At 35.0% G+C, this 25,064-nt stretch overlaps 1 protein-coding gene across 1 annotated transcript in view; it reads left to right on the top strand.

The window, feature by feature from the left end:
• The window catches only part of KCNH5 (potassium voltage-gated channel subfamily H member 5), a 348,314-nt gene extending 333,361 nt beyond the window's left edge, over positions 1-14,953 (top strand). Inside the window, exon 11 of the mRNA XM_043472246.1 lies at positions 13,070-14,953. Coding sequence (XP_043328181.1) covers positions 13,070-14,017 — 948 coding nt within the window. The 3' untranslated portion in view covers positions 14,018-14,953. The remainder of the gene's footprint in view (positions 1-13,069) is intronic.
• The last annotated feature ends 10,111 nt before the right edge of the window (positions 14,954-25,064 follow it).

Genomic DNA, 25,064 nt, shown 5'->3' with positions numbered 1-25,064 from the left:
AATAGAGAATTAGTTACCTGTATAAATAGATATTTAAGTACATCTGATGTTTAGTCCTGGGTGTTCATTGGAAGGACTAACGCTGAAGCTGAAACTCCAATACTTTGGCCACCTCATGTGAAGAGTTGACTTATTGGAAAAGACCCTGATGCTGGGAGGGATTGGGGGCAGGAAGAGAAGGGGATGACAGAGGATGAGATGGCTGGATGGCATCACCGACTCAATGGACATGAGTTTGAGTGAACTCTGGGAGTTAGTGATGGACAGGGAGGCCTGGCGTGCTGTGATTCATGGGGTCGCAAAGAGTCAGACATGACTGAACGACTGAACTGAACTGAACTGATGTGTAGAAAGACTGAGTGGCTTGGTCAACTTTATACAGGTAGTCGGAGATAGTATCCAAACCCTAATCTCCTGACTCTCAGAGACATCTTTAAAAAAAAAAAAATTGATGCATCATTTTAAACTACAAACAAGAGAGTGGACTTAGTTCTGAATCTAACTAAACGGTTGGCTATCCATCCAAGTGCCCATTCACTTGATTCCTCTTGAGTTTCAGCTGTCCAATTCCACAAAATAAAGAAATATTCAAGAATTATTTTATGTAAATTTGATTCCAAATGTAAAAGACTGAAACAGTAAGATAGCATCTAGACTAGATATACATTGCTACATCTTTCTAGAAGATAATACTTCAAGAGATAATTATTTACCTATCAATCTATATTTCCTAGCAGCAAAGAATTTATGTGTCATAGTAACTAAAAGCTGAAACATTCTTTTAGCATCAAGGCAAAAATTAACACATATTTAAATATACTAGAGTTGGTTTTTCAGACAAAACTGTAGAAATTTTCTTTCATTGAGAAAATATTTTTTAAGGTATTGTTAACTGCCTTACTTCAATAATGGTTCTTCCTGAGGCACAGCAATTATCTTACAAGGCAAATGCTAAAGCCACATATTAGATGTGTTTCTGGGGACAAAGAAATAGTATCAAATGAGATCTAGTAGAGTAATATAGCTGAAAGTACATTGTAAACTATAAAACAAAATTATACATAGCATTAGGAGTGTCAGCATGGAATAGTGAAAGGAACACTGGAGTTGGCAGTAGAAAATATATTTCAGTCCCAGCTTGGCCATTTGCTAGCTAAATGAATTCAGGCAAGTCATGTAACTTCTCTGACCTTCATCTGTCAAGTAGGGATAATAATAATTGCCCTGCCTGACTTGTAGAGTTTGGAGAAGGGGGATGAGGCAACATATGCTAAAGTGTGTTATAAAATGTATCACATTTGACAAATGTTAAGCAGTGTTATTTTCTACTTGCATACTGAAGAGTCCTATTACATATTCATATGTCTGTATCTCCCTCTGTGTGTTAAACTTTCAGCCCAGTCATGACTTTGGTGTATGCTATTACTAAAGTGATTTAACCTCATTTATCATTTAATTTCCTCCCCCCTAGGCCTTTGATCCTTTAGATCTTTTGGATCTCTCCTAAATTTAGATCAGACATTCTTAAATCAGAGAACTCTAGTTTCTGAGTTCAACAGAATCAGGTTAGAAACCTAGTTTTGTCTCTCGTTAGTTGTGTAGGCTTGGGGAAGATTTTAAAATATCTATAAGCCTCAGTGTTTTAGTCTATAAAATGGATTATTGTTCAATTTAGATGAGCAAATAATCCATGGGAAATAGTACAATTCCCCCAATCTGTTTTTTTATTGCAGCGATTCCAAGATAAAGACATGTGGACACAATTGCTACCATGATCAGAATAACTATGTTATCAAAAACATTGTGATCTAATGGTCCATTTATGGATTTAAGCAAATACTAGTGGCTTTATTCTTACATTGTATAGCAAGCAACATGTAATGGTGATTTCTTTTTTTTATCAATTTTGTTCCTTTAAACCTGAGTGTGCTAAAAATTCTATAAGAACTTAAAAGTAAAATAACTTTATTCTTCTGAATCTTCTTCTAAATGTCTAAATGCTTACAAATAGTTGCAGTTGAAAATTATAACTCTTTAAGAAGTATCCTTTTTTTAATAGTATATGTATATTGTGTTCAGATTCTGGGAAAATAAATTTTAGCTAATTTTTGTTTAGCACTGCCTTAACAATTATTTCCTTTTTATGACTTGTTCCCCAAAATTAATTTCATTTTTGTTTTTATCTATATATCAAGTATAGAGCCCCCGGTGGCTCAGACAGTAAAGGGTCTACCTGCAGTGCGGGAGACCTGGGTTCTATCCCTGTGTCAGGAAGATCCTCTGGAGAAGGAAATGGCAACCCACTCCAGTATTCTTGCCTGGAGAATCCCATGGCCATGGGCTGTCAAAGAGTCGGACACGACTGGGCGACTTCACTTTCTTTTTCTTTCAAGTATGTAAATGACAATTTTCTGTTCAGTATGCTTGAAACTGTGATGTTGAATTCAAATTTGAATCTCCCATATATCTGTTGCCAGTAAAACTATGTGAATATTTGTTTAATTATTACCTCTTCATTGTTCTTGTCTTATGTAATTTATTTTCCTTCTTGGTTAATAATCAGTGTTTTAGTTTGTCTTGACCAGTAGTTATGGAAATAGTCTTAATTTCATGTCTATTTATTGATGAATTTATATTTTTTTGGTGCAAGAGGACTTTTTTGAATTGAAGGTAGTTTTTCAAAAAGTTTATGATTCTATTTTTAGATGTTATTTGAATTCTTAATTGTTGGAGAAAACATAACATAAAAATTTACCAGCTTTATTAAGTCATATGGTCCACTGTGTTAAACATATTCTCATATTTGTGTTCCTGGAAATAAGTTGCAATACTGTTGGGTATCAGCTTAAGTTGATACCAAGAGTGAGACTCTGCCACCATTAATTATAAAATATGAAGCAGTAACTTAACAGGAGTAGAAATAAGTAAGGAAATTGATATTTGAGACATGAAAAGATGGAAACCAATATTTTCCAGGGACGAAACATGTGGTATAGTGGACACCTGTAATTGTGTTCCAATGCACTAGTTCTTTTGGAAAAGTTTGGAAAGCAGAATACTAGTAGTGAGTGGGGGTTGTGACTGGTTACATTTAGCAAGGCATGAGAAGAAAGAGGTGATCACAGATAAGAATTGGCTGGCCTGTAAGCAGATAGGGAAAGGATTTAGAACATGAAATGTAAAAATAAGACAGAAAAGTTTTTGTACAAAAATGACTTTTTGGTACAAAATAAGTCTATTTAGACAGTTTTATGGCTTCCCTGGTAGCTCAACTGATAAGGAATCCGCCTGTAATGTAGGAGACCTGGGTTCGGTACCTGGATTGGGAAGATCCCCTGGAGAAAGGAAATGGCCACCCACTCCAGTATTCTGGCCTGGAGAATTCCTTGGACTGTATAGTCCATGTGGTTGCAAAGAATCAGACACGGCTGAGTGACTTTCACATGACAAAGATCAGATAACAGAGATGTGGCATCCCATCAAACATGATGCTTTCAATGTAGTTTCCATCATGGAGAAAGAGACAGAGGCAGAGACTGAGAGTAACAGAGACATGGTACCAAGAAAGTAAAGGATTAAACCAGACTTGAGAACTATATCTAGGAAATAACTTTTTGTGAGGTTGCAGGAATATGGAATCAACTATAAACAGATCAGAAGTTAATTTTTTTTAAGATAATCATATGGCCAAAGAAACCATCAGTTCAGTTCAGTTCAGTCGCTCAGTCATGTCCGATTTTTTGCGACCCCATGAACCACAGCACTCCAGGCCTCCCTGTCCATCACCAACTCCTGGAGTTAACCCAAACTCATGTCCATTGAGTCGGTGGTGCCATCTAACCATCTCATCCTCTGTCATCCCCTTCTCCTTCTGCCTTCAATCTTAAACTTGGTCTTAAAAAATCATTTTTTTTTTAATGTGGGCTCAAAACCAAACCTCAGGCCCCTAACTGCAGGTAGGAAGAAGCTGAGGAAGCTCTACAGTCTTGAGATAGGATAAATTTTCCAACCCCAATAATAGGTTTGAACCATAGAGGGAAATGGACAAAAATGAGCATCCAAGGAAATGGAATCATGAGCCACAGAGAACAGTGGATGATAGAGCTTATCCCACAGAGCAGACTGAGAAACTAATAAAGGACTTTACCCCACTACCAGGGCAGAGGGCCATCACAGTGCCTGCCTGGCAGATCTCATCATTGCAGTGGACCAGTGATGGCTGAGCCTCTCAGCTGTGATTCCCTACAGCTTTTAATGGGAGTGTTAAGTCAGTTATACTGCTTTTGTTCCACTTTGATACATTGTGCACATGTTTATATATGCATGTATGTACATATGCATGCATCTCTGTGTGTGTGTGTGTGTGTGTCTAGGGGGACAGATAGCTTGTCTTTCTAGTTTATAGGATACCATATCAAGTTTCATCATCAGAAAATGGTACTGCTATTTATACTTTTGTGTAGCCTAAAGAGAGACTTTGAATTTTTTTTTTTCCTAAGATTGTTTATCCAGTGTATCTGCAAACTCCATTAGTCTTACAGGCAAAATAAATTCAGAATTTGACCACTTGTCACTACCTCCATTTCTTTTCTTTTTTTTTTACTACCTCCATTACTATCATTTCTATTTGCCTATTCTAAACATTTTATATAAGTGAAATCATACAATGCATGACACTTTGTATCAGGCTTGTTGCACTTAGGGTAATATTTTCAAGATGTCACACGGATCAGTACTTTGTTCCCTTTTATGGCTAGGTAATATTTTTTATATGAGTATACCACATTTTGTTTGCTGATTCACTCATTATTAGATATTTGAGTTGTTTCTACTTTTTGGCTATCATGAATAATGCCACTATGAACATTCATGTACAAGTTTTTGCATCACTACATTTTTATTTTTCTTGGATATATACCTACTAGTGGAATTGCTGGGTTGTATGGCTACTCTAAGTTAAATTTTTGAGAAACTGACAAGCTGTTTTCCACAGAGGCATTTTTATATTTGCACCAGCAGTGTATGAGGGTTCCAGTTACTCTACATCCTCCCAACACTTGGTATTTTCTGCTATTAATAATACTTGTTATCTTTTTATTATAGCCATCCTAGAGGATGTGAAATTGTGGTTTTGGCTTGCATTTCCCTAATGACTAATGATGCTGAGCACCTTTTCATGTGCCAATTGATAATTTGTATATCATCCTTAGGTGAATATCTTTTCTAATTCTTTGACTATTTTTATATATTTTTATTGAAGTATAGTTGATTCACAATGTTGTATTAGTTTCAAGTGTAAAGCAAAGTGACTTACATTATTAATTGATCCCTCCCCCTTACTGTTTTTCCTCTGGTAAGCATAAGTTTGTTCTCTATTTCTATTGGCCTATTTCTCTTTTGTATATAAGTTCATTTGTAAAAGCTTTTTGAGATTTCATATATAAGTGTTATTATATTCATCTTTCTCTCTGAATTACTTCGCATGATAATCTCTAGGTTCGTCCATATTGCTGCAAATGGTATTATTTCATTCTTTTTTATGATTAAGTTTTGAATTTTAGTGAAGTCCAAATTATTTATTTAATATTTTTAGTAGCTTGAGATTTAGGTGTCTAAGAAAGCTTTGCCTAATTCAAGGCCACTAAGATTTATGTCTTGGGTTCTTTCTAGGAATTTTAGAGTTTTAGCTCTTACATTTAAGTCTTTGATACATTTTTGAGTTGAATTTTCTATATGGTATGAGGCTGGCATCTGTATCTATATACATCTATATATTTTTTCTTTTTTGTGAACATGCAGTTGCTCCAGCACCATTTGTTGAAAAGGTTAATCTTTCCTAATTGAATCCTCTGGGCATTCTTGTCAAAAAGCAATTGACCATAAATGCATAGGTTTATTTTTAAACTCTTAGTTCTATTCCATTGATGTATATGTCTGTCCTTATGCCAGTACCACATTGTCTTGATTACTAAAGATTTGGAATAAGTTTTTAAGCTGGGAAGTATGAATCCTCCAACTACATTCTTATATTTTGATAATTTTAGATATTCTGGGTCCCTCGCATTTCCACCTATATTTTAGGGTCAGCTTGTCAGTTCCTGAAAAATAAAGTTTTTATTTTAGTTCCTAATTCATTTAGGAATTAAATCTACAGATGAATTTGGGGGATATTGTCATGCTAACAATATTTAGCCTTTCAATTCATAAATATGAATATCTATCAATTTGGGGCTTTAATTTATTTGAGCAATGTTTTATAGTTTTTGTGTATAAGTCCTGTGTTTCTTTTGTTAAAATTTTTCCTAAATATTCTATTTTCTTTGATGCTGTCTTCTGACATTATTTTCTTAGTTTTATTTTTAGATCATTCATTACTAGCATAGAAATACAACTTTTTTTTCGATTTTGTATCCTACATTCTTGCTGAAGTCCTTTATTAGCTCTACTAGTTTTTTTGTCTGTGTGTTTGTGTGTGTGTGCATGCATGCACAGTTGTACATGGATTCCTAGGATTTTCTGTGTACCTAGTCATGTCATCTCCAAATAGAGATGGTTTTAATTCTTTTTCTTCTTTTTCATTCTGGATGTCTTTTATTTCATTTTCTTAACAATCTCCCTGACAGTTAGCTTCAGCACAGTGATAAATAGGAGTGGCAAGATGGTACGTACCTGTCTCTTTCCTGAACTCTTGAAAGAGCTTTCAGTATTTTACCATTAAGTATGATATTAGAGGCCCTGAATTTTTATGTTGTATTTGGCCCTGCATATTGTATAGCCGGGCTTCCCTGGTGGCTCAGATGGTGAAGAATCTGCCTGTAATGCAGGAGACCTGGGTTCAATCCCTGAGTTGATCCCCTGGAGGAGGGCATGGAAACCCACTCCAGTATTCTTGCCTGGAGGATCCCCATGGACAGAGGAGCCTGTTGGGTTACAGTCGATGGGGTCACAGAGTTGGATATGACTGAGCAACTGAAAAAAAAAATAAAAAAGCACATTGTTTAGCTGGTCCTGCCTCATAAAGAAGAGCAGAGTGAGCTGAGGATTAAAGGATAAGTAGGAGCTCCCCAGCAGGTGAGGGGGAGAGAGAACACTATGTGCAGTGTTAGAGTCTAGATCTCAAAGTGACTCAGTAGCTGGTGTGTGAAGGTCAAGTGAGAGTGAAGGAAAACAGAAGCTGGAAAGGAAGGTGAACTAAACCACTGTAGGCTTGCTGACTGCATTAAAGAGCTTTGATTTTACTCTGATTTTTGTGTGTGGGACACGATCATATTTGATATATGATAGAAAAGAATGGAATAAAGGGAAATAAAGGTAGAAATTGAGACAGGGAAGACAAATCATGGATTATTGCAATCTTTGAGACTGAATCTAAACTTTGCCAGCTTTACCTTGGACTAGCTATATTCTTGGCTTTGAAGACTTTGGCTTCCTTCTTTTATGTTTTTTTAATGAAAAAACTTTACTAATAGAAATGTGTAATTATATCAGTTAAGTCTAGAATGTCCTGCATTTGCATCTTATGGAGAAGGCTATGGCACCCCACTCCAGTGCTGTTGCCTGGAAAATCCCATGGATGGAGGAGCCTACTCCACGGATGGAGTAGGCTGCAGTCCATGGGGTCGCTAAAAGTCAGATACGATTGAGCGACTTCACTTTCACACATTGGAGAAGGAAATGGCAACCCACTCTAGTGTTCTTGCCTGGAGAATCCCAGGGACTGGGCAGCCTGGTGGGCTGCCGTCTATGGGGTCGCACAGAGTCGGACACGACTGAAGTGACTTAGCAGCAGCAGCAACCACACATATTCGCATTAGGCATTTCCCAACACATTAACAAAATCAAACAATTTTCTTTTTCTCTCATTTCCTTACTTTTTCCTTTCTACTCACCTCCCTTCCTTCCTTTTTCTTTGTATTAATCACTTAATTAATTAATTCCTCGAAGCTCATTTAGGACCTAAGGGGCTGAACTAGATCTATAGCACATTCCTTGCCCTGGAAGAGCCTGTGGATGGTTGAATGAAGCAAGGCAGTTGTATTTCAAATCCGAGTATGGTGTATCATTGTTATCCTTCAGTCACACATGGTCACCCGCCACAGCTCTGTCACCCCGGCCTTTGTTAAAAGAAGTTTATAGCATCTGGTATATACACAGTAGTGATTGATAAGTACTTCTTTGTAGTATTAGTTCAGGTTGGAATGGTTGGAAAGACTAGAGTTAAAATTAGTGACTAAGTTTATAGAAACAGTAAAAGGAACCAAAGCACCAAACCAACTAGGTCCTTAAAGAGAGTCAGATAATCTGGAGCTGGTGTTTGATTGTATAAGTAGCTATAAATTCCTAGTCAATTTTGTAGATTCACAGATCTGGGAAGTGATGAGCCATTTCAGAGAGTATACCTCTATCCTCCAAATTACATAATACTAAATCCATGTCATTAAATAAATGATTCTAACCCTTTTTTTCCCCCTTGCCTTTATTGGATTTCAAAGTTCAGTACACATTCAAATTATTCAATTTTGATATCCCTTTTATTATCAGATGTCCTACTTTTGAAATGGAAAGCTCAGTTGGCCATGTTCCCTGTCAAGTTTAAGAAGCTTTTATCATTCAAATAAATTAAACCTTCCATCATGGGCTCCACAGAACGTAATGAAGCAAGGAGAAGAAAAGCTTAAATGAAATAAACCCCTTTACTCATAGAAATAGCACAGGCTATTGTGCAGTCTACCAATAAATGTGTGGCTCTAATCATAGTCTGATTTGTGATTTTTCTTTTCTAATTTTGTCCTAAATTTTTTAGTGTTTATTAGCAATTTGACTTGCCATTCAGCAAAAGAGAGACACAGGACATATCAAGTGCAAGAGGTTGTAGGTTATTAACACTAAAGAAAAGAGCAAATTTTCATTTTTAAAAGCTGATTTATTTTAATCCAAGTTTTTTCTTTACATGATTTAATTCTTATATAAGTTGATCTCCTCTGAACTTTACTCAGATCCTTTCATTATTTTTTAAAATAATGTTTTGGGGGATTTTGTTTTTTAATCTTTGTTTCCTAAGGAAAAATAATCATAATTTCCATGTTAACATTTGGCAGAATTAATGTATATAGATTATGTATTGAATTATTGAATTATAGGAATTATTATATTCCTATATTATTATATTATAAATATAATAGAATTATTACTTTCTGTATGACACATTGCCAATGTAAGAATCAACTGGATAATGAAAACTCTTATTGTTTGAAGACTCTTTCAATGCCAAAAAGTAGCCTGCAGACTATTTTAATCTAAAATAAAAACACACTGTTTTGAAGGTTTAACTAACTAAAAATTATCAATCTTTCTCTTCCTTATGAATTTAAACCATTTTATTCTACGTGATTAAAACGTTGGAGGTAAGAAGCACTTCTTTAGAAGGAAAGATTTAGCATGGACTCAGATAATTTATATCAGAATGTTCATGCTTGTAATGGTAATGTAGAATAATTTCCATCCTAGTTTTTATAATGAAATATCTTCTTCATAATAAAAACATGTTGTTATTCAAAGCTGGGGTTTAGAGTCATAAAATTATGTTCAAACTATAAGCATTTATTATATTTAATGTTACTACATTTAATGTTTTAGAAATATGGTGACTTTATTTTCTTATTTGTTATATAACATATTTTTTATAAGTCATAGCAAAGTCTATCAGGCTTTGCATGTAAGACATGGGCCAACTGGTTGTGACACCTCTGTAATTTTTTTTTTAATTTCAGGGCCTATATTCTCATACCTTGCATTAGGAAAGTTTTGCTTTGTCATCAGCTAGAAAATACATTCTTAATGGATGTTATTCTATTCTTACAGTTCAAGGATTCTTTCTCAAGTTCTTTAAAGATTGATCTGTGGGTCAAAAATTTGAACTTGATTCTACTCGGCAAGTGTTTGTCAACTCTACTTATTCAACATGCACAGAGCTTTAGTTGTTTATTCATTTCACCACTTCGAAGGATGGTTCATCATGACAAATGCTCTGTGAAGGGTTACCTTTTGGGTGTTAAACTGCTGTATCACTCCCTACTTCATCCATTCACCTGTCTGGGTACAGGTAGAGGAGGTGATATCAAAGTTATCCTGAAGAACTGCATTAGACTGTAATGGTTAACTGTTTGGAATCTGACTCCATGAATCTGACTCCTGGCCATTTACTAGCTGTGTGACCTACTGCAAACCATTTAAACTTTTTGTGCTTCAGTCTACTTTTCTGTAACATGACAACAATAGGACCTATCTCATAGAGGAGTAGTGACAGTTAAATGAGCTAATACACCTGTAGAAGTGACCTCTTTTTTTATAAGTATTTTTGATAAGTATTTTTATAAGTATTTTTGAATAAGTCATAATTTCTGTTCTACAGTCAAAATAAATAAATTTAGTCTCATTCAGCAAACTCCATTCAATTTAAACTTTTTTTTTTTTAAGTGACCTCTGACTTACAAGTCTGTTTATGCTAAATAGTTGATGAAATCCAGGTATGAATTCTTTGGATTCTGTTTTTCATATAGAAAACCTCATTCTTTCTTTTTCTCATTTCCTTTTACATCTTCTTGGTGACAAAATATGCCAACCCAGTTCTATCTCATTTGTCCCTGGTTGCAGAGTGGCAGCCTGCCCTGTCACAGAACTCACCTTGTGCTCAGTAGCATGGCATTAGGAGTCTTTGTTCTCCACTTGGTGGGAGCAGTGTCAAAGGCCTTTGTTGGCTTTTGGCTGATGGGGAGGGCCTGGCTGGTAAAGGAAACTGGAGAAAGAAGGCTTTTTTTTTTTTAACTGATGTTTTACTTGGGCATATTACATCCTTAAATCACAAAGCATCCCAAATTTGGTAAGCACTCAATAATTATAAGCAATTATTAGCCATTGTATTGAAAATTTAAAGCACAAAGGTATGGGTTAAGATGCCCACAGATTCTCAGTCTCCAGGAATCCCAAATCTTTCATCTGTGAACCTCACATGGCAGTATAAATTTATCCCATTCAGATAAATAATGTATGATTTTTTAGTGTGTCCTAAATATTGCATGGATGTCTTGTATTTTATCTGACATCCCTGTGCGCCAAGCACTAGCCCTCCTCCACTGTTCATTTGACATAGATGCATTTCCCCACCCCCTAAATGTGAAGGGTAATCTCAGATATGTCTTTCCAAGGCTAAGTAACTACATTTAAAAACAAACAAGGCTGGAGTCCAGTGGAAGAAGGATGTGACCTACCATTTACATTAATCCCTTTATGTCAGTGCATGGAATCAAAGTAACTGCAATTACAATGAAAGGGAATGATCCAGGAATAGAGTATCTTCATTTCCATGTTTGGATTTGTCTGGTCTCAAAAAGTGTTAATATCTTGAAGTTTAGCACAAGCCTTGTTTACCTAGGAAGCATGAGAAACATGTCAACCCTTTGAGAGACTTCTTATTAAACTGCTGGAGCTTTGATGTCAGACTAAAGAGATTAGAATTACATTTGTCAAAAATATCCATTTCATGTACTAGTAGAGAAGGGAAAATATGCTGGTCTTTATAGACAGTAACTGAATTTAGAGAATATTTATTTTAAAATATAAATTATTACTTCTTGATAAGCTATATTTAGTGCATCAATATCAATTTAGAAAATGTGCTTTTATAGGGAGAATTGCCTCTCCCTGACTTCTCTGTTTACAGTCATCATCACTAGTATTGGTTCTAGCATAAGATCAATGCCTATACGGAGACAGAGGTGATGAAAATGGTATCAAACAGAAAGTGTTTTATGAGAGTTCAAGGGAGATAATCAACATATTCTGAGAGTCTATTACATGGGAGAGACTATATACTTCACATGTATTTCTAATACAACCAACAACTTAATAAGAGAGGGTGATGGAGGCAAGTAATTTTGCTAACATCATAAAATTATCTGATTCTGAAAGCACATTAATATAACTCCCTTATGAATATTCCTTATAACCCTCATCTGTAGTTATTTTGTTCTTTAGAAGACTGAGTAAAAAATCTCGCACTTTCCAAATTCACCTCTGACTCTGATAATATAAGTGGTAATAATTTCTTACATAGTCAGTCTTTTCTATTTTTCTTGATGGGGTTGTAACTTCTTCACAATATTATTTTCAAAACATACTTTTAATAAAATCTATGCTTACTTATTTGTGAGTGCTCATCTAATCCTGCATGTACTATGTATGTAACTTTACATTTGAATTTTTAAAATATTGGAATTTGAAGAGTCCATCCTCCTACTCAGTGAAAGTATTACATGGACAACATTCTTATTTCTATTCAAATATTTCAGTGGTGTGAGTTTCATGAGTTTTTGAGGCAGTGTAATCAGTTAATGTGTAGTAGATTGAAATGAAGTTTGCATACTGACCTGGTATTTACCTTCCCGAAGCTTCTATATATAAATCCTTGTTCTGGCCTCAGAGCCACATAAATAAATTTAATCCCTCCTTCCACCCAACTCACAGTGCTATATTGGTAGACTGCCTAACTTTTCAGTATTTTTATAGCTTAGAACGCTTATTATTTGACATTAAGAATGGGTTTGAATCATATTAATATGATCAAAAAGAAAAAAGAAAAACTTACAGAAAATAGTGATCTATTGCAAAGAGAAATATGTTTTCTTGCACATGCATGTATACATATATACATATATACTAACATATTAATAGATGTTTATATTTATGTATTTGTATATTTTCTGTGAAATGGGAATGTGAACAAGAAAGCAAATAGCTCTATTTAGTTGTCTCTTTACTACATTCCCCCTCTGATATGCAAGGAAGTGGGACAAAATGAGCTGAGCAAGCTTAGTCAGTGTTTCTATGTCTGATTTCAAGTGTATTGTACCTGTTAACTGCCACTGGACTGTTTCTCCCTTCAGAAGTGGTCTTGCTTGCCCTATCTTCACTAGTTTCCTTTGGAAAACAGAATATACCGGGTATCTTGTCACACAAGTATAAAGTCATCTGCTTTTATAGTCAAGTTTTTAATCTTTCTGCCCCTCCACAGATCATTTTCCGCAAAATCAGTGATGTGAAGAAAGAAGAGGAGGAGCGCCTCAGGCAGAAGAACGAGGTCACCCTCAGCATCCCCGTGGACCATCCGGTAAGAAAGCTCTTCCAGAAATTCAAGCAGCAGAAGGAGCTGCGGAATCAGGGGTCAACGCAGAGTGACCCCGAGCGGAACCAGCTGCAGGTAGAAAGCCGCTCCTTACAGAATGGCGCGCCCATCACCGGCACCAGTGTGGTCACCGTGTCACAGATCACACCCATTCAGACGTCCCTGGCCTACGTGAAAACCGCCGAGTCCCTCAAGCAAAACAACCGCGACGCCATGGAGCTCAAGCCCGGTGGCGGCGCCGACCCCAAATGCCTCAAAGTCAACAGCCCCGTAAGGATGAAGAATGGAAATGGCAAAGGGTGGCTGCGACTCAAGAATAACATGGGAGCCCATGAGGAGAAGAAGGAAGACTGGAATAACGTCACTAAAGCTGAGTCGATGGGGCTACTGTCCGAGGACCCCAAGGGCAGTGATTCAGAGAACAGTGTCACCAAAAACCCATTAAGGAAAACGGATTCCTGTGACAGTGGGATTACAAAAAGTGACCTTCGTTTGGATAAGGCTGGGGAGGCACGAAGTCCATTAGAGCACAGTCCCATCCAGGCTGATGCCAAACACCCCTTCTATCCCATCCCCGAGCAGGCCTTACAGACCACACTGCAGGAAGTCAAACACGAACTCAAAGAGGACATTCAGCTGCTGAGCTGCAGAATGACTGCCCTGGAGAAGCAGGTGGCAGAAATCTTAAAAATACTCTCAGAGAAAAGCGCACCCCCAGTCTCTTCTCCAAAATCCCAAATGCCTCTCCAAGTACCTCCTCAGATACCCTGTCAGGATATTTTTAGTGTTTCAAGGCCCGAGTCACCTGAATCTGACAAAGATGAAATCCACTTTTAATATATATGTACGTATATATTTGTTAATATATTAAAAACAGTATATACATCTATATACATATGTGTGTATATACAGTATATACATATATATATATATATTTTCACTTGCTTTCAATATGATGAACACAATATGGATTTTGATGTGTAAATATTGCATGTCCAGCTGGATTCTGGCCTGCCAAAGAAGATAATTATTAAAAACGTAGATATTGCTTGTATATTATGCAGTTGACTGCATGCACAATTTACATTTATTTATAATCTCTATTCTGTAATTTTAAAAAGTATGATTTTTGTTAACCAAGACAGTGTAATAGTTGAAGAATCAGGGTCCAACCTGCCAATGTTGCCATGACAAATTTGATCTCAGGCTGAGTATACTGATCTGTCATTTCCTCACTCTTCTGTTAAGTTAAAATTATAATTAATGCCAAGGAATCATTCAACCTTTTAAACTATTAGTGCCATTTTATGGTCTCATTCCATAGGATATTTTTCTGTAACATAGTGTTAGGTTATTTTCCACAACAGGCAGTGTTTGCTCCATTGAAATAACTGTTTTGTTGCCTCAGTCAGACATCGACATGGGATATGGAACTTATACTCTGGGGTTTGTGCATGAATTGCATTTTTGCTCAACTGTACTTCTCCTTGTTTAACGTTTACTTAGATAGTAATCATTAACTCTTATGTAAGGATATCCCTACTCCCTTCATCTTGGATAACAGCCACCATCTTATAAGCTCATGTTTTTCAACCCCATAAATACTGAATTATTAATATAGTGTATATTATTATAGGAATACTGCACCACAGGGTAAAAGGGTCTTTTAACAATTTACATTAGAGATGCTGATTTTCCAAAGGTGATGAATGTTCTGAATTTGTTTTTTTTTTTAAACTTGCTCAAAGATGAACTTGAAAGTTTCTTAGCAAAAGAAAACCAAGCAAACATATACAAAATTTAACTAGAATGATGTAAAATAAAAAAGAATATAAAAATATAAGGTTTGTAGCATATTTGTGACTTAGAAAGAATGAAACACAGGTACAGAATTGTTCACACCTGATTCTTACTGTTTGTAGAGGTACTACATGAAATGTGGTTAGAAAAAAAGACAAAACACTAAAAAGTAGATGTTAAGTTGCTCAACTCAGAAAACTGCTTTTCTATAATATTATTCTAGTTACAATTTTCTAAAGCTTTTTTTGCACACAGTTCTACTGCTGGACTTCTTCTGAGTTGATACAATAGACTACTATGGCTCAGGCAGATCTGCTTATGAAAGGAGGGTACTAAAGACCAAATTTCAGAGTCTTTTGGGCCACAAATCCTCTTCTTAGAAAGTGCCTATTATCAACTAAAAAAAAGTAACAGAAGATCGTGTATAGCTAGACTCTCAAATGCTATGTATTGAGAATAAAATGCACATTCATTTGTAAGAACTTAGAAAAGTTTATTTCTTTTGACTAAAGTTTATTTTATAAAGTTGATCAGAGAGGCATACTTTTAAATTGGTGCATGAATGACATTTAATAGTGGAAGCAGGACAGTTATTGTTTGCATTGAGTTGAAAATATGTAACAGTAATTTGTATATTATTGGACCATCTGTACATATATATTAACATACACGAGGTGACAGCAAAATCAAAATAGATATTTTGATGTATTGTACCCATTTTTATGAGCTTTTTAAACTATCTCCCAGGATCCCCAAACAAAAACAACACAACTAAAGGACAAGTTACGACCATCTGCCTGGAGAAGTATAAAGCAAAGTGATTTGTAAAAACAGTTGATATTTTAGAATTTCTATTAGAGCTTCTTCACATGTCCACAAGATGTGCCTCTTTAATCTAGGAATTTCAGGACAGATGTTATGTGCCATGGGTTTCATTTTCCTATTTTTGTGCCCACAACTTCCATTACTCATAATGGAAGTTTTCAGGGTAGCACGTCATCATGCTATGCTACAATAACTACCTACCATAGGCACAGGACAATGAAGTAATCATGGTGTAAGAAATCAACGTTGAAAGTGGGACTCCACTGCTTTCATGATGAGGATGGTACTTTTCCTTGACCTCTGATATTTATTGAAATTCAGGGTATTTTCTAAATAACCATATCTGAGACAAGCTTGCCTAAGCTTTCAACAGTGAGTGGTAAAAAATAATCTGAGTACAGAAATGGTTAGTTTAACTTTAGCCACATGCTTCAGAAATAATGGTTGGTGTAAAAGTATGAGTAACTCTGAAACATCAGAGTGGCTTGTAGTTGGCAATCCATACCTTTGCTTATTAGTATTGCTAACATTTACTGTGTTCTAACATTGACTTCATCTAATTGACCTACAATACTGATGTTCATGTATTGGGAAAAGAAACATATGGCTTGGAACTACTTTAGTGCAAAGGAAGGAAGAGTGTCAGTTGCTTATTTATGGTGCGGTTATCACAATATTCTTTTCCAGCCACCCCTGTTCCTGTGTGCATGACATTATGTGGTGCTGAATATGCTCTGCTGTTTTCAGCAGGAATGCATGTGTTCAGCAAACATTGTATATAGAGTAATCTTATAGGTTCCCAGAATCCACAACTCTTTCCAGTCAAACTTACTCAGACTTGAGTAAAGGGTGAGCGCTTACTTTAATATGTCCAATAATGACACAATCATGTTCTGTGTTGCCTCAACCAGCACATAGACAGTAGGTTCTCTTTTGGGGGACCAGAGGACTGCATGTTTTATTCTTAAGCTGTATAGATGCTCTTGGTGCATCCAGAATAAATTTTTTTTTTATTATTATCTTTCTGAACAATGTAATAATAGGAGTAAATAGATATGTATTTAAAATTGGAACATTTTCCAAAGCAACTTACACATCTTCAATATTCTTCTATGATAATGTATAAGATCAGATGCTGTACCCTGGACAGGTGGTTGCAATGTGATAGCAGAAGTCAAACAAAAAAAAATGTGAGCTGCATATCAGGATGATAAGTTTTATCAGTCTATATTAGGATATTATTGCACTACATTGATCTAGTAGAGGAGCTTATGATAAAGGCAAATAGGAACACAAAAGGCAGATGACAATTTCAAAGCAGTTCATGTACCACGTTGACATAAGCAGTCTTTAGAATGGTCTGGGCATAGATGTTGAATAGAGACACAGACTTCATTGTTAAAATGGAAATTTTTTTGTTGTGACACAGGCTTCATCTTACATTAAGTATAGCAGTACAAATATCCTTTCTAATTCTCTGGCTCTGATCTATGGGGTCGCAAAGAGTTGGACATGACTCACCAACTGAATACCAACAGCAACACAAATGTCCGAAGTGTTCAGTTTAAAAAACAAACATGTAGATCACAGCAGGAGATTTAGAAAGTTTGGAGTTTTAAATTGTTCCTAAGAACAAATATATATTCCCAGAGTACCCAGCACTTTAATAGGAATATTAATTATGACTGCTAACTAAAATGCATTTTGAAAGCTAATCTTATTGGAGCCTAAATGAAAATCTCAGTTTTCTGTCCTTAACTTTAAGGAGATTTGGTTCACTTGTTCTGCTTTAAATAACTAAATTCTTTTAGAAAGCTTTATTTTTAAATTAGTCTTCAGAGCAATGATTGTTTATGAAGTGTGCAGTGGCTGACACTAGTGAAATTATTTGTCATGTCCCTAATAAATTCCACTATCTTGTAAAATTTTTATCTTTTAAGTTATTTTATGTCTCCTTTCCAAAATTTCATGTAGGTAATCAGAAAAATTTGTCTAGAGTGTACATACCATACATGGATAACTTTAAAATATGAATATTTATAATCACATGAATGTTGTGTTTCATACTTTGTTACATATAAGAGTATTTCTCTTGTGGTCTAGATGGAAAGGGAGAGAAGAAAGAACAACTTTTTGGAAAACTAGGATTCAATCCTAGGATGAATATCTGAGCTCTGTCTTGGATTCTGAATCTGTGTCTTTGTCATAATCACAGTAACTATGGGCAAGTTAGCTGTTTTTTAGTGTATCTGGGCTTCAGTTTCCCAATCAGTAATTAATAAGATAAGAACTGTCCTCTTCTTATATCAAGATGATGTTAGGTCAGTGGAAAATCATCTTCCTCTCTGATGAAAATAACATTAAAGACAAATTATCATTTTGTTTTGTTTTTTCTTTCATAGAAAACCAGCCAAGATGCATTTTCTAAATATTCTAGGTTTTAGAGAAGACTTCTCTGGTCAGAGGGTGGTGGAGAAAGACATAAGTGGCTAAATAATTATTGGTCACTGACATGTGAACATAAGATTTGAAAATTATCTGGGGATATAGAGCTACTAATCAAACATGAGAAGAATGAAGAACTTTTAGAAAAGAAGAGAGAAATAAGAGAAAAAGTCACATATAAATATTATGATTTTTCTTATTCTATTTAATCATATAGCTCAGCAGAAATTCTCAATTTTGTGAGAAAATGTAAAACAAATTGAGTATTCAAGGTATATTTCATCTTCAACCTTTTGTATGAAAGTAATCATGATTTACTCAAAATAGTGGCTCCACATAGGTAGATGCTCTTTCACCAAAAATTTTAACTATGAAAGAATCCTTTCCAATGACCAATCAGTGTTTCAATGTGTATCTTGAACTGGAAAAAGAACAGGTTTAAAAAAGGAAAACCATTTGAATTACATTAGAGAATTACTCATGTTTTATCCTAATGAGAGTGTTTTAATTTTAAACAGTTGTAGTTTATAATTAGTGATATCGATAACTCAAAGAAGCCACTTATAGTATGTAAAAATTTATTTTCAAAAATGAGATTCATTTTCTTAATGATTGTTCATTCTGCAAAGACAGTCTTGAAAGCTAAGAGAGACACTCAAACCTGCTGTACTACATTTGCTATGACCCTTTGAGCAAAGAAAATAGCAAAAGCATGTAGCAATAAAGGGGAAGTTTTAATGTACTATAAGAGGTATTTAGATCTCTATTGGATTTTCTAATCTTTCCATCAAATCAGAATTTTAAAATTGCTATTAAAAATTAGGAATTAGGTGTTATTTTGAAAACAGGCACACATATCTCAAGTTAAAGGAAGAATAGTTACAAATGTCTGAAACTTTCAAGGAGTATTAGAGAAGGTTTAAGGGGATAGATAGATAGATCATCACTGACCATGACTTTTTGCTATGCATTGTAAGCCTTATGAGTTATTTGCTAAGTGGTCAGTAACATATTTTTATCTACTGTGATGGGTCTGTGGCATTCCAACTCACAGCCTTACTACATATGTATTTGCATATGTGAATAAATGGTTTCAATCAGCTTGCTCTCAGTGTAAACTGGTACTTCCTAAATGTTAGCAGCTTCAGTAATAAAGACTCTTCCAAGTATGGCATGACATTTATTATTTTTTAGAGGGTTGATATATATTAATTTGACATTATAGGAAAATTCTTCTCACCTTGATCTGAGAAAACATACCAAGAAGTGATACATGGGGGACTACAGGGTCAGAAGAAAAACAGAGTAAGGTTTTAAGTAGGATAGTCATGCCAGACTGCATGATTTCACAGGAGTCCAAATCAGGATTTGCATTTTCACATTTGGAACAAATCTACAAAGAATGTAATGGAGATTGCAGTTTAGTGCATGGAGATGTAAGTGTGGTCTTTGGCAAAGCATACAGGTACAATCAGATCAACTTTAGTGAGTTTACGTAGAATTTTTTTCTTTCTTTCTTTTTTTTTTTTTTGACTTCCCTTAGTTTTAATGGTATACATTGCTTTACATTACTTTTATTGACTGCTCTGTGTAAATATGTGCAGCCTTCTCAATGAGAAGTGGTAGCTAAGTCTGAATCTTTCATTAATCATCATGTATATATGGTTGGAGAGTGGATGAGGAAGCTTGTCAGGATAGCATAGCTTTTGAGATTTTAACACAGGCAGGCAGACCCTGGAAAGAAAACTTTATTTTACAAACTACTGTCATTTCAAGGGCTATCTAGTCCAATCACAAATTTCAAATATTTCAAGACATGTACAAGTTTCCTAAAATTAAAATAATTTTTAAAACTTACTCTATGATATAAGTGTAGTTTTAAAATTTTCCATAGTAGATTAGAATAAAGGACAGAGATTGAAGTCATAACTGTTGCAAGCACAGAGTGCCTCATCCTAATAGTGAACTTTTCCTTTATTTCTCCCAACAATTGACAGGTATCAGTAGAGGTAAGTTGACAAATGTGGTTATAAGTAAGAAGCAAGTTGTGGTCACTAGTATTAATATTTCCTTTTCCAACTTTATTTTAACATAAAGAGGTAATGCATGATATTCAAGAAAAACAAGAAATATTCAGATTTTTTTTTGTCTATAATCTCTCTTTTTATTATTGGTGTTTGAATGAGACTATAGAAATATTTTATTTTTAAAATTTATTTTGACCCACTGAGCTCTAAGTAGATTATGCAGATCTTTTCTTCTTTTAATTATACCACTGTTGGCTTCTTGGCCAAACCACTACTAAATGCATTATCCAAATGAACTATTTCAGCTTAGAATAGCAATTTGTATTATTTCCAAATTTAATTAACTTTTTGTATGTATATTTACTTCAGAGAGTTTAAATAGTTTTCTCTAATGAAAAAGTTAATTTTCTTAGTGTGATTTATTTATTCTATCCTTTGAAATTTTTTTAAGCTAATGTTTTGGTATAGGAGGAAAAGTAAGGTATTACATTATACTCTGGGACCCTCAGCCCAAACCATTTTGTTTTCACTTTGATGATAATACAGTGAGAGGTAACCATAGAAAAGATCAGTCTACCTTTTTCATAACAACTGGAGAGGACCCCGATGACACTGCATAAAGCTTTTATAGTTGGCTCACTTTCATCCCTGGCTTTTACATTATCACTGTTTTACTATAGAAATAAGGTCATGACTTGTGCTACATCTAAATATATTTGTTCAAGGAATAGTTGACCTAAAAGTGCAACTGGGCCAGAGTTATAACTGAGGAAAATAAAAAAGAGGAGAGGGAATAACAGTTACTTCTTCTTAATGTGTTTTCCTCTGTGTGATGCTTTTAGATGTTTATTTATTTATAGATTATATGTTGTCAAAAAACATCGTTGAACCTTTAATGAAACACAGGAAGCAATGTGAAAGTTTGTCAAGTGCTATAGTTTTAATACATATATAAATGAGTGCTCCCCCATCAATTGCATTTAGAACCTCTAGCTCTTACTGAGAAGCCGAGGCCCATAAGTACCTAGCTGGTTGGGTTCTATCTTCATGGAGTAAAACCAAGAGGATCTAATCACTCTCTCACTCATGCATATGTACTGACTGTTGAATGACTAGCCCAATCAAGCTGAAAATATCTATCTACACTGATGCCTAAATAAACCATATTGTGTATTCATAGTAACCAAATTAAGTCATTCACTACCAAATAATTTATCTTCCTCTGCTAAATCCTCTTCGATGACATGAAATTTAACCTCTTCCTTCCACAGTCAGACTCTCTACTGGGAAACTGGACTTTGTGATTAGGGCAACATAAAGATTACTGTAGGTCACAGAGATGTTTGTATCATGAATCCCTCATTTGTTCTTCAACTTTTTCCAACCAAAGTATGATGGGAAAGATTCCCGATGAGACCACAATAGAGTAAAAAGGAAGAACAGCTAGCAAACTATGCAAAATCATGATCAAGATTCATTTTGAATTTCATGTCAAAGACATTTTGATAGACCTGGGTATTTAATAACAATATATCATAGTCATGCATGGCCAGTTTATTAAAAAAAACTCACTGTGCTTTCATTTAAAATTAAGATTATTTAAAATATTCCATATTTAAAAAATAGTGGCAAAGATTGGTTTTTGATCTCTTCAGAAATGTTTTCATGTTATGATTCTCAGTGTTCTTTTGCAAAAGGGTAAAAATGTCTTGATGTCTTGTTCCCACCCGTCTTATTGGCAGCACTGCCATCTTCCACTGAGCAATCATCTTCCTCCTTAGATTCTATTCACAGTTAAAGTGAGCTAGAACATGAATTTGATGTTCAGAGCAATGTGATTGTTACTGCACTGAAATTGGAAGCCAATTTAGATCTATTTCTACCCAAAATGTCCATTGTAGTTTATGGGAAAAGCAATGATCCCTAGAAGTGCTTGGTACTCAGACAAAACAAAGTAAAATGTGCATATTTATGATATATCAGAGACTATAGATTTCTTTCTATTCTATGCTCTAGTGACTTTGTTTACATTAGTTGCAGTGTTTTGTATATTATACTTCAGATTCCTGACTAAAACACTAATGTTACTATGGAAATTCACTTTTGCAAATTTGTAAATGTTTTTGCCACTGCAACCATACTGATGGGAATTTGGGGTATTAAAAATGTCTGTATCTATAAAGGTTAATTCACTGAAAACAACTAATTTATGTATTGGCCAAGGAAATAATGGAAAAACTTCTTGTGATGTTTTTAATACCTATGCTAAGCAGTACTAGTTTGTTCTGTTCAAAATTTAATTCATGTTTAATAGATCATTTTTTCTACTTAAAGGTATTGCAGTGTGTAATACAGAAATTTTGTATGTACTATATTGACTTATAACTGATTGCTGAGAGAATGTGTGAAAATGTTTTGAACGCTTGTGATCAAAATTTAATTATTTCTGGGAAGTTTGTGGTGATTATCACGTTACTTAAGATTTGTTCTCAAGAAAAAATCATTTTTAAAAAGCGAATTGGCAGGTGGAAGTTTCTAACCCAAAAGAATTCTGGGTTTCAGCACAATAAACTGTATTTCATCAGGGAGGATTAACTTTCATTTTTTCCCACTTTATTTAAATGTGAATATTTTTTCATGATACAGAATAAAATGTGCATTTTATGGAACTTGTTTGAGTTGAGTCTTTGTTGAAAACTATTGTCTTGAATTTAGTTTAGTAAATGAAAAGTTTCACATTACAAACATATGAAGCAGTGGGTTCAAAGAAAAATCTTTTGATATTAATATATTAGCTTAAAATGTTATTTTAAACTTCTATAATACCTTTCCTCCGATAAACTGTAGTGATGAGAGAAGTAATAAAATTAAAGTCATATCTGAAATTGACTTTTAAACCCCAGTGGTAAGTGTGTTTGAATTAGAAGATGTATCTGTTTTATGAAAGATAGAAAATAAAATCTAGATCGAATTTTGGAGAAAATTTTATTTTTAAGAGATTTCTTAATATTTCTTCATTCTATCAATATATAAAATGTTATTATTTCCCTAACATTATAGGTTTATCCCAGTCTATGAAGCATAAGGGTAGAATGTATAATACACAGAAAAATAGAGTACTTTTATTTTTTGGAAACATTCATAAATGGTTCTGCCACTAGTCCTTGAAGCATCAAAAGGTAAGGGTTGAATATATAATAAAGATTGTTATTTGAGAATACAACATTTTTTTTTCTAATTGAAGAAATCCAGTATAAGAGGTGCATTTTTGAATGTCACTGAATGTTGTTGTTCAGTTGTTAAGTTGTCTCTGACTCTTTGTGACCCCACGAACTGCAGCACCCCAGGCTTCCCTGTCCTCCACTGTCTCCTAGAGTTTGCTCAAACTCATGTCCATTGAGTTGGTGATGCTATCTAACCATCTCATTCTCTGCTGCCCTCTTCTCCTTTTGCCTTATATCTTTCCCAGCATCAGGATCTTTTCCTATGAGTCAGCTGTTTGCATCAGATGGCCAAAGTATTGGAGCCTCAGTTTCAGCATCAGTCCTTCCAATGAATATTCAGAGTTGATTTCTGTTAGGGTTGACTGGTTTGATTTCCTTACAATCCAAGGCTTCTTAAGAATCTTCTCTGGCACAGCAATTTGAAAGCATCAGTTCTTCGGTGCTCAGAACTCTTTATGCTCCAGCTCTCATGCCCACACATAACTACCGGCAAAACCATGGCTTTGACTGTACAGACCTTTGTTGGCAAAGTGATGTCTCTGCTGCTTAATACCTTGTCTAGGCCTGTGATAGCTTTCCTCTCAAGAAGCAAACATCTTTTAATTTCATGGTTGCAGCCACCATTCACAGTGATTTTGGAGCCCAGAAAATAAAATCTGTCACTGTTTCTATTGTTTACCCATCTATTTGTCGTGAAGTGATGGGACCAGATGCCATGATCTTTATTTTTTTGAGTGTTGAATTTAAAGCCAGCTTTTTCACTCTCCTCTTTCACCTTTATCAAGAGGCTCTTTAGTTCCTCTTCACTTTCTGCCATTAGAACGCATATATACACATACGAGTTTGTTGATATTTCCTCCAGCAATCTTGATTCCAGCTTGTGATTCATCAAGTCTGGCATGTCACATGATGTGTTGTCACCCTGTTTATTTAACTTATATGCAGAGCACCTCATGAGAAAGGCCAGGCTGAATGAGTTACAAGCTGGAATCAAGATTGCTGGGAGAAATGTCAACAGCCTCAGACATGTAGATGATACCACTCTACTGGCACAAAGTGAAGAGAAACTAAAGAGCCTTTTTATGAGGGTGAAGGAGATTGAAAAAGCCAGCTTAAAATTAAATATTAAAAAATACCAAGATCATGGCATCCAGTCCTATCATTTCATGGCAAATAGAAGGCAAAAAGGTGGAAGTAGAGACTGATTTCCTCTTCTTGGTCTCTAAAATCACTGTGGATGGGGACTGCAGCCATGAAATTAAAAGACAATTTGCTTCTTGGCAGGAAAGCTATGACAAATCTAGAGTGTGTTAAAAGCAAGGGCATCACTTTGCAGACAAAGGATCCTATAGTCGAGGCTACGGTCTTTCCGATAGTCATGTACGGATGTGAGAGCTGGACAATAAAGAAAGCAGAGCACCAAAGAATTGATGCTTTCACGCAGGATCCCTTATGACCCACCTCCCAGAATATTGGAAATAAAAGCAAAAATAAACAAATGGGACCTAATGAAACTTAAAAGCTTTTGCACAACAAAGGAAACTATAAGCAAGGTGAAAAGAC

Source organism: Cervus canadensis, chromosome 6 (genome assembly GCF_019320065.1).
Source record: "Cervus canadensis isolate Bull #8, Minnesota chromosome 6, ASM1932006v1, whole genome shotgun sequence".
NCBI lineage: Eukaryota > Metazoa > Chordata > Mammalia > Artiodactyla > Cervidae > Cervus > Cervus canadensis.
This window is presented reverse-complemented; position numbering and strand designations above follow the sequence as displayed.